The sequence below is a fragment of the Acipenser ruthenus genome, chromosome 2, assembly GCF_902713425.1.
Source record: "Acipenser ruthenus chromosome 2, fAciRut3.2 maternal haplotype, whole genome shotgun sequence".
In the NCBI taxonomy this organism is placed as follows: domain Eukaryota; kingdom Metazoa; phylum Chordata; class Actinopteri; order Acipenseriformes; family Acipenseridae; genus Acipenser; species Acipenser ruthenus.
In genome coordinates this window covers 105,391,497-105,405,171 of record NC_081190.1, presented here as the reverse complement: position 1 = coordinate 105,405,171, position 13,675 = coordinate 105,391,497, and the positions used below count along the sequence as shown (strand labels likewise).

Below are 13,675 nucleotides of genomic sequence, written 5' to 3'. Positions count from 1 at the left end.
AATGTGATTTGGTATTATTTAATGATGACGCTATTAATAATAAATGAATCATGATTATAGCAGCAGTTTTTAAATATTCTGTAAATATTTTGTCTAATAGTTAAAAAGTATAATGTGGGGCTGGCCGGTCTTGTTTTCAAAAAATACCAGTACTGACATTATATACAAACCAATGGAATACTGTGTTGATATAAGAACATAAGAAAGTTTACAAACAAGAGGAGGCCATTCAGCCCATCTTGCTCGTTTGGTTGTTAGTAGCTTATTGATCCCAGAATCTCATCAAGCAGCTTCTTGAAGGATCCCAGGGTGTCAGCTTCAACAACGTTACTGGGGAGTTGGTTCCAGACCCTCACAATTCTCTGTGTAAAAAAGTGCCTCCTATTTTCAGTTCTGAATGCCCCTTTATCTAATCTCCATTTGTGACCCCTGGTCCTTGTTTCTTTTCTCAGGTCAAAAAAGTCCCCTGGGTCGACATTGTCTATACCTTTTAGGATTTTGAATGTTTGAATCAGATCGCCGCGTAGTCTTCTTTGTTCAAGACTGAATAGATTCAGTTGGTTCCAGACTCCCACAATTCTCTGTGGGAGACTGTGGCAATGTGGCCACGCCCTTGTGCGTAGTTTGTTTATATGTTACGTGTTGTGTGTAAATGTTGGTGTATAGAGATGGCTGCATGGGATATAAATGGGTGTGTGCAGCACGAGTTATTTAAGATATAATTGTATTTAAGCACGAGGTTGCACGTAATTAATTCACGTGCTGGGATTCAAGTGAATAATTAATTAGTAATTGAATCCCAGCACAACAGTATATATAGATGCACATTTCACTCACTCGGGGTTGGGTGTTCGTGAGTGGAGAACGGGATAGGAGACGGAGGTAATATTTGTAAAAATAATAAGAACGTAAATATAAGTGTTCTCACTCACCGTGTTTGTCTGCTCGTTTGTCTGTTTACTGTTTAGTCCGTTTTGTTTATATATTTATTTTGGCGTAAGTGCCGTGTCCTGTTTTTGTGTTTTGTGTTTAAAACCCTTTTATTTCGTTTAATAAACCCTGAGTGCCACCATTGCACTCAGCATTACTCATCACCACCGTCTGTCTGTGTGTTTCTTCCGGGTCTGATGTGTCACCACTCAGCCAGCCTTGTGACAGATATGTATGTATGTATGTATGTATGTACTGTATGTATGTATGTATGTATGTATGTATGTATGTATGTACAGTATGCATGTGTGTGTATGTGTGTATGTGTGTGTTTAATAGAGAGAGAGAATACATGCATGTCTCCAGTCATATGTGGTTTTCACAATCACATCGCCTTAAGTTCTAGCCAAAATTGTAGATATGTATTACTGCCATAGCCTTATCTTTTCACCTATTGATTTGCCCCATTACCACTGTAATTTATGCATCCATGCATCCCTTCCTGCAATGTCATTGTGCAGTATGTTCCAGGGTTAAGGTTACAAATTGTTAAAACAAGTGAACAAATCTCATTCATAACCACAAGTATATAAAAGTCTAAAATATTTCCATAACTACAAATATTGAATTATCTAGGTAGTCTCTGTATCGTTGGCATCACAGCCGCGGTCTGTTCAATTTCTGTTTCAAGGTGAGTTATAGTCTTTTGTTAATTAAAACCCTCCTTATCCAAGTGCAAATTAACTCCTGATAAATTCTGACAATTAACACAGATTTGTTTTTTCCCAAGCAAACAAAAGAAACCTTAGCAAGAAGCACTGCTCGTTAAGATAGTAACATTATTTCGTAAATCAACATATTTTCGGAAATCACATTAGGACAATCATTTAATAACGAAATAGACATAACGACCATTTTAAAATGCCAAACTCAATGCTACATAGCGATTTCTTGATTAACACTGGAGTTATCATGTACGACCTTTTGAAAATCCTGTCTGAAGTTTCTTATAATCTTTCTTTCTGTTTTCCATTTTCAGTTAACTTTGATCACTTTCAAATACTCAGAGCCATTGGAAAAGGGAGTTTTGGGAAGGTAAGTCTGAAGATCTGTGTTATTATGGGGGTTGGGGGCAAGTGGTTGGTGAGGGGGGTCCTCTCCAAGTAAAACTTTGAAAATGACCCAAATCAGACACAAATACCAACTATTAAAAATAGCAGCCAATTTTACCATTTTTTTTTTAAATCTATAAATCCATATTATAAGATACATGCTGGGTGCTTCTTTATACTGCCTGGAGGAAGGTTGTCTGGTTTCTGTTGTAATGGCTTTTCAACAGAGTGCTGTAACATTTCAAGATGTGTGAAACCCAGCTCTGTTACCTTCACTGTCTAAATGTTTTGCTTCCTGGCTGTGTCTATGCAAAATAAAAGCAAAGGTTGCATTAACTGTTTATACACTGTAAGGTGCAGCTGAAACTGCTGAAAACAGATTCCCTGGTTCAGGAAGCTGGTTAGGCTGATATAACTGCCAGCCTGGAGCTGCATCCGCATCCATAATTACCCTGTCAATTACTGTGCTTTTGTATCTTCCTTTATCAATTGCCACATCACTTGTCTGTTTTAAATAAATGCCACTGCTTTTTTCCACAAAGAGGGGAGGCGGGGGCATGATTTGTAGTCCAATCTTCCGCAACATTTGATAAAAATGTCATGCTTAATAGGAGATAAGCAGAACTATTGAAATGCTTCAACAACATTCATTTTTTTATTTCGATAACTGATTCTTTCCCCAAAAGGGTTTTATTTCGAGTCTCAGTTCTGAGACACATGGGGTTTGAAGATCTGCTTTTTCATTTATCCTTACTTTAATGCAGCTTGCAATAATTTCGATTTTATTCCCATTTTATAAATGAATGAAAAGCTAACAAATACAAAAGACCACCTTTAGAGCTCCAAAACATAAAGTACATTTTAAACCTTAGATTTATTTATGTCTTTAAATTCAAATATTGTGTTTAGTGTTTTAACATACTGGATAATCAAACCACACAAGGAATGAAACAACATGATACTTAATTGAATCTGAAATAATTTAAACTATAAACTACAAAGTATTATAAGTCACGGCTGGGTAAAAAAACTGCCTAGAAATATCAAAAACATTTTATGTTTATGTTCTTTAGGTGCCTGTGGCGGAGTGTCCCGCCCCAATATATTTATTTATTATTATTTGTATTTTTGTTTGCGGCGCGGATAAAAGTGCTGCGTCTTTTGTTATTGTTTTTTATATTTTAAAAACCTCATGAGGATGCGTGGCTGATCAGCTACTGATTATTTAACTAGCTGACAGTTACGCATCCTTACTAAACGCGTGCAGACTGTGGCCGAGGGGTAATAAGATAATTAACAGCTAGTTAACCCCTCGGCCAGAGTATAAGAACCTGCACCTGTCCGTGCTCTGGGGTTGAGTGTAGAGAGGAGAGTACGGGGAGCGGAGAGAGAGCGAGGAGAATATAACAAACAATTGCTATATTTAGATATACTTGTTTCTGTTTATTTGTTTGGCCAACGTGCCCTTTGGTTTCTGTTTTGTTGTTTTGTTCAAATCGTTTGTTTTGTATTATTATATTATTTATTAAATACACTGACCACAGTAGCGTTCAGTTTCACCTGCCCATCCACTGTTTTGGTTCAGTTACTTCCTGGTCCGTGACGTCACCACACCTCACCACTGCAAGCCATCCTGCCACAGTGCCCATCTGTAAAGCTAATTTACACTAAATATTGCAGCACTTTTCTTGGTAACATTGCACGTTACGTTTCTCCAATTATTGTGTAGTTACATAGCAGTTACATAGTAAATACATGTATGCTTACACATAATTGTTATTATGCATGGGTAACTAACATTGTAATTATGTGTACATACACCTGTATTTACTAAGTAATTACAATGTCTGAGAGTACGCTGTGCACGTCCTGGTTTCCGCTTCTCCGCCTGTTCACGTTTGGTTGTTTTTCGCCTTTTTAGTAGTCTTTATGCTCAATTGAGTTATTTATTTATTTATTTTCCAATTTTATCGATTTCACCAACTCCTGCCTGCTGGTTGTCTGTTCGTGGATGCCCTGTCTACCGCGGTTACCTGCCTGGACTGCTGTCTTTTTGCCCAGCTGTCTCTGCTGCTGCCTGCCTGGGCAACTGTCTCTTTGCCCGGCTGTCTCGCTCACCGCTGCTACCTGCCTAACGTGATTGCCCGTCCTTCGGCTGCCTCCGCCTGCCTGTCTGCAGTGCTATCTCTGCTGGATCGGTCCCTAGAAAGGTGCTCCTTCCTGCTTGCCCGGTAAGCTGGGTGCTGGCTGGGTATTTCTTTACGGCTTGTTCAGTGGTCACTGCGGGCTGTGTTGTTAGTTCTGCTGCTCTCTGTGTGTGGCCTGGCCTTTGCTACCCCTCATCGCCGGCGCCTTGCTGTGAGGAGTCCCTGGTCTTTCAGTGGCTGGTTCGGTCACTCACTATTTTTCAACTGTGGATCTCCGATCTCTGACCCCCTCGACTTGGTCATCTGCACTATGGTATTAAGGTACTCTTCTTCTCTACTACTGCACTATAAACATAACTTCACTCTTGCTCCTTTTGTCTACAGTAATTGTTATGAACTTGGGATTTTGCACAGACCCAGATATATACATCGCAGCCTTGGACGCAGTCTTATCACGACTTCTCTGAACTCTGTTTATCAACCCCTGTTTCAGAGGCGAACTGTCTCCTCTCGGACTGGAATTAACATTAAAAACCTACGCGTACTGTCAAGTCTCGAACATCCGTCTCTCAACAACAACTGTGCCTCTGTGCGACCAGTTAGATTTGCTTTGTTTAACACGCGCTCTCTAAATAATAAAGCACTACTTCTAAACGACTTTATTAATGACAAGGATCTCGAATTTCTGTGCCTGACTGAAACCTGGCACAAACAAAATGACAACCTTTTGTTTAATCAAATTGTACCTTCTGGCTTTGGACTGTTTGAAAAATGCCGCTCTGTCGGCCGTGGTGGTGGGCTTATTTTAGTTTATAAGATAGAATTTAGCCTGAGCCCTATTCTTACTCCCAACTACACCTCATTCGAATGCCTGGTTCTAAAAGTCTCTGCTCCCCAGCCATTGGTTGTTATTACTATATATAGAACTCCTAAAGACAATGCTGCCTTTTTAGGTGAGTTTTCTGATTTGTTATCTTTGTTGTGCTTTAAGTTTGACAAGATTGTAATCCTAGGTGATTTTAATATTCACATTGACTCTGATCACTGTACCCTAGCAGGGGATTTTCTAGCCCTCTTGGACTGTTTTGGCCTTAAGCAGACAGTCCATGCTCCAACTCACAATAAAGGCCACACACTGGATTTAATTATCACTAACTGTCCTCCGGCTTCTCTCATGAGTAACTTAGATTTAGGAATATCTGATCATCTGGCCATTTTATTTGAATTAAAACTTACTGCCTCTCTTTCCATTCCAAAGCGTACAGTCAACTTTAGAAACTGGCGCTCTGTTGATCATGTTAAGTTTTCTGAATCTGTCCTTTCTTCTCTCTCTGTTTCTCCTATTCCTAACACATTGGATGAAAAGGTGCAGTCTTTCAATAGCTCCTTAGCCAATACCCTAGACTCCCTGGCCCCAGTCAAGTCTAGGTACGTCTCTTACACCCTCCGTGCTCCATGGTACACCATGGAGCTGCGCTCTCTCAAGACTGGCTGTCGTAAAATTGAGCGTAGATGGCGGGATTCTGGTCTTACTGTCCATCTACACTCCTGGAAGGAATCTTTGGTTGAATATAGGGCTGCTTTGGCAACTGCCAGATCTAGCTATTTTTCAAATATTATTTCTAATAATGAAGACCATCCTAGACACTTGTTCTCTACTATTGATAGATTGTTAAAGCCTAACTGCCCGTCCACATTACCGGCTTCACATCAGCTATGCAATAGTTTCTTAGAGTTTTTTAAGTCGAAGATTGACAATATTCGTCTACATATTAGTATTTCTTCTCAGACTCCTCTTGCACAGTCTCTCGGTCTGTCTGGCTTTGTGGGGTCCTCTCTATCCTGTTTTACACCTCTCACTCTTAATTCTCTTACAGATCTGGCCCTTCGTATGAAAGCCACCTGTTGCCTGTTGGATCCTATCCCCTCTGTTCTTTTTCAGTCCTGTTTTGAGCTGCTCTGTCCCTTGGTGTTAATTATTATAAATGAGTCCCTGAGGTCTGGTGTGGTCCCGGTTGCTTTTAAAACTGCTGCAGTCACGCCTGTGCCTAAAAAACCTCACATGGCTTTGGATAATCTTAATAATTTTCGCCCCATTTCAAATTTGCCCTTTCTAGCCAAACTACTAGAACAAGCTGTCACTAGGCAATTAAACTGGCATCTCACTGCTAACAATCTTTTTGAACCCTTTCAATCTGGCTTTCGGCATCTTCATAGCACTGAGACTGCCCTGGTCAAAGTAACTAATGATCTGTTAATGGCTGCTGACTCAGGTGCATTATCAAATGTAATCCTCTTGAATCTTAGCGCGGCATTTGACACTGTAAATCACGAGATCCTACTTGATAGATTAGAGTGTCTATTTGGCATCTCTGGCACTGGCCTCAACTGGTTTAGATCATATCTAACAGGACGTCAACAATTTATTTCCCTGGGTGGGTTTAGTTCTGAGGTTGGGCCAGTAACTTCTGGCGTCCCGCAAGGCTCTATCCTCAGCCCCCTGTTATTTACTATTTATATGTTTCCTCTCGGCCACATTTTAAGGTCTCATGGCATACGCTATCATTTTTACGCAGACGACACTCAAATCTATATTAATTCTAAACTTGATATCAATGTCGCTGCCTCTGCCCTAGCTGCCTGTATCTCTGATATAAAAAATTGGATGTTGCAAAATTTTTTACATCTTAATTGTGACAAGACTGAGGTAATGCTGTTAGGTACTCCCCGCCAGCTAGGAAAAACCAATGCTTTAAATCTGACTGTTGATGGAACATTGCTTGAGTTCAGATATAAGATGAAAAATTTGGGTGTGATTTTCGATCCTGGGTTAACTTTTGAATCGCATGTGCTGAATACTGTCAAGGTTTCTTTTTTTCACCTTAGAAATATTGCCGGACTGCGTCCCATGCTTTCTCTACCTGCAGCTGAAAAACTGGTTCATGCTTTTGTTTTCTCCAGGATCGATTACTGTAACGCCCTGCTCGCTGGGGTGTCTAATAGCATCCTCACTAAAATTCAATTTGTCCAAAACTCTGCAGCCAGAATTTTGTCTCGGTCACTCCTGTCTTGGAGGCCTTGCACTGGCTGCCTATCAGGTTTAGAATTGATTTTAAAATTTTAATGCTGACATATAAGGCTCTTCATGGGCTAGCTCCGACTTATCTGTCAGATCTTTTATCTTTTTACACTCCCACTCGCAACCGCCGCTCTGCTGATCTCAGACTGTTGTGTGTCCCGTCTGTTCGCCTGCGCTCTATGGGCGACAGGGCCTTCTGTTGTTATGCCCCCAAATTATGGAACTCTATTCCACTAGAGATCAGGGACTCAGCTTCTTTGAGTGTTTTTAAAGCTAATTTAAAGACTTACTTTTTTAGGAAGGCGTTTTTATGATTTTTATGATTGTTTTATTTCCTTGTACTTTTTTTATGTATAATCGTTTTATTTTATTGCTGTACTATTATTTGTGAAGCGCTCTGAGATGATTGCTATTAAGGGCGCTATACAAAATAAAGTTTATTATTATTATTATTATTATTATTATTATTATTATTATTATTATTATTATGTAAATACACAATTATTTGAGACATAATGTAAAGTGTTACCCTTTTCTATAGGGGTTCCTTGTGCAGCGGCGGCGTGTAGTGGGTTCTCAGCAGCGGTAATGAAGACGCTACTAGGAATTATTTTTCGCTCTTAAAAGTGCCGTTTAATATTTGCTCTTTCAGAAAATGGATTTAGCTCCTTTACACTCCCCAGCAATGCTCATTGGCTGAGGTTACAGTAACTCATTTACATAATCCCACACCATTCACACAGCACAGCACGCACTCAAGGGGTGGAGCACACACACACAACAGGCAGCAGAGACATTCACAAAAATAACAACAGCAACAGCTCATACACACACAACAATAAAATAACAGCATTTCAATAGTAAAAAAAACAGACCTACCCACAGAAACGATAATCCCATTCCTCCCGCAAGTTCAACACAGAACACACAAAGTCCCAATCCTCGTTCTCGTTTGACCCAACGCTACAACATGTAACGTAGCTATTTCATAAAAATGGAGGAATTCAGCCAAACTTTAATTCTGGAGCAAGTTACATTACAATTCGATGAAATAAATAGAAACAGTACTTTTAATTATATATATATATATATATATATATATATATATTTAAACTGCGCTTCGTTCCTTTCACTCTCGTCAGTATTAGCATCCAAGGTCATCAATCTGGGAGGGCACACGAGGCTTGCCACCATTGGATTTTTTTTAGATGGCTTTACTCATCATCCATACAAGCCAGATGAATAAATAGAAGAATATGATTGGCAAATAAAAGTGCTAATCATAACTACAGAGGAGACAAGAGCACATCTGCCTCCTCCAAACATACTGTGGTTACTGAATGGAGGATTTGGATTGGGTGGTTGCCTCTGCATCAAAGCTATGTATTTATTGTTATATTACATATAAATAAATAAATAAATAAATATATATATATATATATATATTTGTATGGATAAGGGCGTCTGCTAAGAAATAAATAATAATAATAATAATAATAATAATAATAATAATAATAATAAATAAAAGCTTATTTATTTCAAAATGTTTGAACAATCAGTGCCTCCTCTAATCAGCTGCCACTGTTGTGTAGTCTGTGTTTTACCATTCACTTTAAACTAAAGTTGTTTAAATAGTTTATTTCGAGTCTCAGTAGAAATAAGCAGTACCCAGCACAGGTACAGTACTATGTGTTTACTGTACTAGGAGACTACAAGCTTGCATTCAGGTCACTACATTCCTCCTGCATCAGAGAAATCTGAATATGTTGACCTCAATGTGGCTCGCTCTGAATCCAGTTTCTCTGCTGGGTAGTACTGCAGAACATCAATGTATATACTGTAGGTAAATATCATAAAAAAGGAACAGTGTGTTAATAGAATTGAGTGAACACCACAGGGAAAGCTTTGTAAAGACTAGAACTGAGCTGCTTTGGAAAGAAAGTACAGCTGACCTGATGTGACTCACCCGTTCAATAAACATTCTTAGCTCTGAACTGCTGCAAATAGTTAAACAGTTATACCAGAGCAATTTTATCTGGAATCAATTAGTGGGTGATTTATAATAATACAGTTTTTTGTTTGGCTATTTAGGATAATTAATAACAACATAAGGAAACTTAATTATAGTATATGTTTGCCCTGAGTCAATGATAATAGCTCATGTTTATAAGTGTAGCATTGTTTGCTATTTCCTAATTACATCAATACTATGTGGGATTAGAGGTCTCTTTGGAGTAGAAATAAAATGAAACATTTGTTTCTTAGTATTTAATTATTTGTTGCCTGCAATGAGTAGTTGTATTTTCAGGCTGTACAGTCACAAGGAACCATGAGTATGTTTTGTCTTTAATCCTCATTATGTTTAGCATTTTGCACACCTGAATGTAGTTAAATATAATATAATATGCTTGTACAGAGTCCCTGTTAGTACTGTGGAAAAGAAAAAGCAAGCATGCAGCTCAGATGTTGCAACATGTTGGGCCTGATTTTCCACTGTGGGCAAGTTTCCCACTTCACACATTTGTTATGGAGCAGGCAATTTGTCCATAATGGAAAATAGACTTATCTTTTTTGCTTATATGTTTATGCTTAATCACATTTCTCTATAATTGTATTTTTCTTCAAAAGAATATTCAGCATTTTTTTCTTTTAATTAAATGAACTGGAACTTTACAAAACCTTTGAAAACCAAAACAAATTGCATATCTGTGTTGCAGTCTAACACATCGCTTTTAACAATGTTAATCATTACATTCTACTGGAATGTGTTGGTACAGCCCAGAACTGGGCTGTTTTTCCTATTTATCAGATAGATTACAGTGTCAATGGGGATTCTTCGTAATTGATTTTGGAAGTTGTTGTGTTTAGGGATCCATTCTGGGCCAATGATATTGTCTTTAATTGGAACTGGCATGGTATAGGACGTCATTATGAAATACATTGCAAAAACACATTGCCCTGGATAAGGGTATCTACTGAGAAATAAATAATAATAATAATAATAATAATAATAATAATAATAATAATAATAATAATAATAACTGTATGAACAAAACCCCTTGAGCCATAAAAGTTGAAACAGACAGTATTTCTTGGAACGCAATAGAACATTAATGTTAACAGTTCCTACACACATTAAGCAACTTAATGAGCAACATACGAAGAATCCGACCCTTCCTCACCAACTACGCCAACCAGCTCCTGGTCCAGGCCTTGGTACTCTCCCGCCTAGACTACTGCAACTCCCTCCTGGCTGGCCTCCCTGCATCCGCCACCCGTCCACTCCAGCTCATCCAGAACACCGCTGCTCGCCTGGTGTTCTCTCTGCCTCGCTTCTCCCACGCAACTCCACTGCTCCGCTCACTCCACTGGCTCCTGATCACCGTTCGCATCCAGTTCAAGACTCTGTACTAGTCTACAGATGCCTTGATTAGACTGCATCCAGCTACCTCCAGACCCTCATCTCTCCCTACACCCCCACTCAACCTCTCTGCTCCTCCTGCACTAGAAGACTGGCTGTACCTCCTCTATGCTCCCCTGCCTCTGATATTGATTCGTATTTTGTAATATACTTGTACTTACTAGAACTGAAGTCATTGTATTTTATCTTGTACAGTGATTCTTGAAATGTATTTGTTTATGACTGTAAGTCGCCCTGGATAAGGGTGTCTGCTAAGAAATAAATAAATAAATAAATAATAATAATGTCAAAAAATATATTTATTTCTGCATACGCATTTTCCATTATGAAAAAATATTAATGTCGAACAATATATGTCAAAGCATAGGCATTTTCCATTAAGAAAGTAATCATGAATGAGCTTACAGTAATGCACAATTGAGCAATTCAACATGGTACTGAACAATATTGTGATCCACTTGTGAGAGAGAGGGGAAGTGACAGAAGAACCGCACACAACCTCTGGAGTCCAGTGTAACAAACTGTGTATTTTAGTTCCAAATGTGTGCTGGTGACACATACACACACATATTTACAAATATATATACACTTACAGTCCCGTCATGCCTTGGCAGCCTCGCCACTCTCTCACTCACTGCAGGGGTTCTGGTCAGTCGCTCTCCCAGCCATGTTCCAGTCTCTCAAGCTCCTCCTCCCGAGCCTGTATTCAGGAGGCAGCTGGAGAACAACAACAAACCCGTCAGCTCGCTTGCATACAAACTGTAGCTCAATTTGAAATCCAGACTCCGTCTCCAACCAGGGAACCCTCACAATTCCACACAGTCCCCTTATGTACCCCAGGCCATGCCTCTATCAATCCATCCCAGCTAACCGCTACTCAGTTATGCTTGTGACCTAACCCATCTTTGATATCAGCACAATCTGAAACACGTGTTTCCGCGCTTCCCAAGATGGCTGCCACAACCTGACCTGTGCTCCATCTTGGTGAGGTCGTGCAAGCAGCTCCCTGTAATGCCTCCACCTGTCGGGAAGCCAGATATCACTCCTTTTACCATCCTTCACCCTGCCACACACACCCCCTAGAGTGGCATCAGAGTTGCTCCATGGTACACTTGGCAACCCCCTGCTCCCCCCCCCCACCCCTCCACTCAAGAAGAAGTCTGTGTTAGCATGAAGCTTACCTGGACGGTGTTCTACTCAAAAGGAGAAGGGTTGCAGTGACAAATACCCCACTAATCCTAACACTGACCTGACCTGATGTTTTGTCTTGGGAATGGGGGCTTCCAATAGTGCGTATACTTTATTTACAATTGGCTTCACTATCCCCCTTCCCAAGACATAACCTAAATATTTTGCCTCCTCTTTTCCAAAGGCGCATTTACCCACATCAGCCGTGAGACCAGCTTTCTTATTGATGTCAGTACTGCTGCCAGCATCTGTAGGTGCTCCGCCCATGTCGAACTATAGATGACTATCCTGTCGAAAAGGTCAGTGTAGACCAAAAAGCATTGTGCGGAATTGGAAAAGACCCTGCGGAGTGAAAAAAGCTGTCTTCTCGCTGGAATAGAGTCAATGGTATTTGCCAATAACCTTTAGCCAGATCGAACGTGGATATAAATTGTGCCGATCCCAGTCGATCCAGCAGAACATCTACCCAGGGCATGGCGTATGCGTTGAACTTACAGAGGGAATTAACCTTTCTAAAATCAACACAGAAGTGAATGGTTCCATCCGGTTTAGTTACCAACACTACCGGAGTGCACCACTCGCTCCGCGATGGCTCGATCACCCCAAGCTCTAGCATAGCCTCCACCTCCTCCTTTACGATATCCCTCTGTCGTTCTGGTACCCCATACATTCTTTCTCTCACCCTCACCTCTGGTGTTATGATTATGGCTTGTTTGATTAGATTTGTTCTACCCGGTTTCTTTGAAAAAACATCAGCAAATGGATTTATTAACTTTTTTTAGATCTTTTTTTCTGCCCATAAGTTAGATTCTCCCCCATCGGGATGTCTATTTGTTGTTCAGTGGATGTACAGGGACCCAAATCAGGCACAATGTCTCTCTCTTTCTACACACTTTAGTAAATTGATGTAGTAAATTTGCTTGTCCTGGCGTCGCCCTGGCTGCCAAACTTTTTAATTTACAGTTCCAATTCCCTGTCATTTTGCAAATAGTTTACACTCTGATGTACCGAGAAGCAGTAACACCCAGTTGCCTGATTGTAATGAACGAATTCGAGCATAAACAGAAGTGAAGCATTTTAACCCAATTCTTTGCATCTATCTCCACTAAGCATCTCAGCATTTGTTTTAGTGTTCTATTATAACCCACTACCAAACCGTCCATTTGCGGGTGGTACACTGACGTTGCAATAGAGTGTACCTTGAGCAACTTGCACATTTGCTGGATACACTCTGACATAAACGAAGTAGCTTAGTCAGTGAGTATCTCCTTCGGTATGCCCACGTGAGAAAGCATTTTTACCAATTCGTCCTCCATGGACTTTGCACAGATTCTGCGCATAAGAACAGTCTGTTCCATCCAAGGGCTCCACGATATCTACCCCAATGTGATCAAACAAAGTAGAAACAAGTGGGAGTGGAACCAATGGAGCCGGCCTCACTCCTTTTGAGGCCGTTAATTGGCATTTGGAACATGACGCCACATATTTCCATATATCCCCATAGATCCTGAGCCAATAAAATCTTGCCAGGATCCTTTCGTCAGTTTTTTCGCGGCCAAGGGGCCTCGCACACAGAATGGCATGGGCCAGCCTGAACACCTCTGTCCAAAAAGACAGTAGAACCATCAACTAATATATTACCTGCCCCGTGACTAACACTCGGGATACCAGCTATAGCAACTGATTCCTTATAGAGTAATACGGATAAGTGATTGGGGTCGAATTATCTACCATTTTCCTCTCCACCGACCGTACACCTTCCTTCAACACCTGAGTCAACCTGGGTAGGTCACAATGT

General features: G+C 40.2%; 1 protein-coding gene across 1 annotated transcript in view; it reads left to right on the top strand.

Moving 5' to 3' along the window:
- LOC117408347 (serine/threonine-protein kinase 32B-like) overlaps positions 1–13,675 on the top strand; it is a 111,709-nt gene that overhangs the window by 10,698 nt on the left and 87,336 nt on the right. Inside the window, exon 2 of the mRNA XM_034013265.3 lies at positions 1,970–2,025. Coding sequence (XP_033869156.3) covers positions 1,970–2,025 — 56 coding nt within the window. The remainder of the gene's footprint in view (positions 1–1,969; positions 2,026–13,675) is intronic.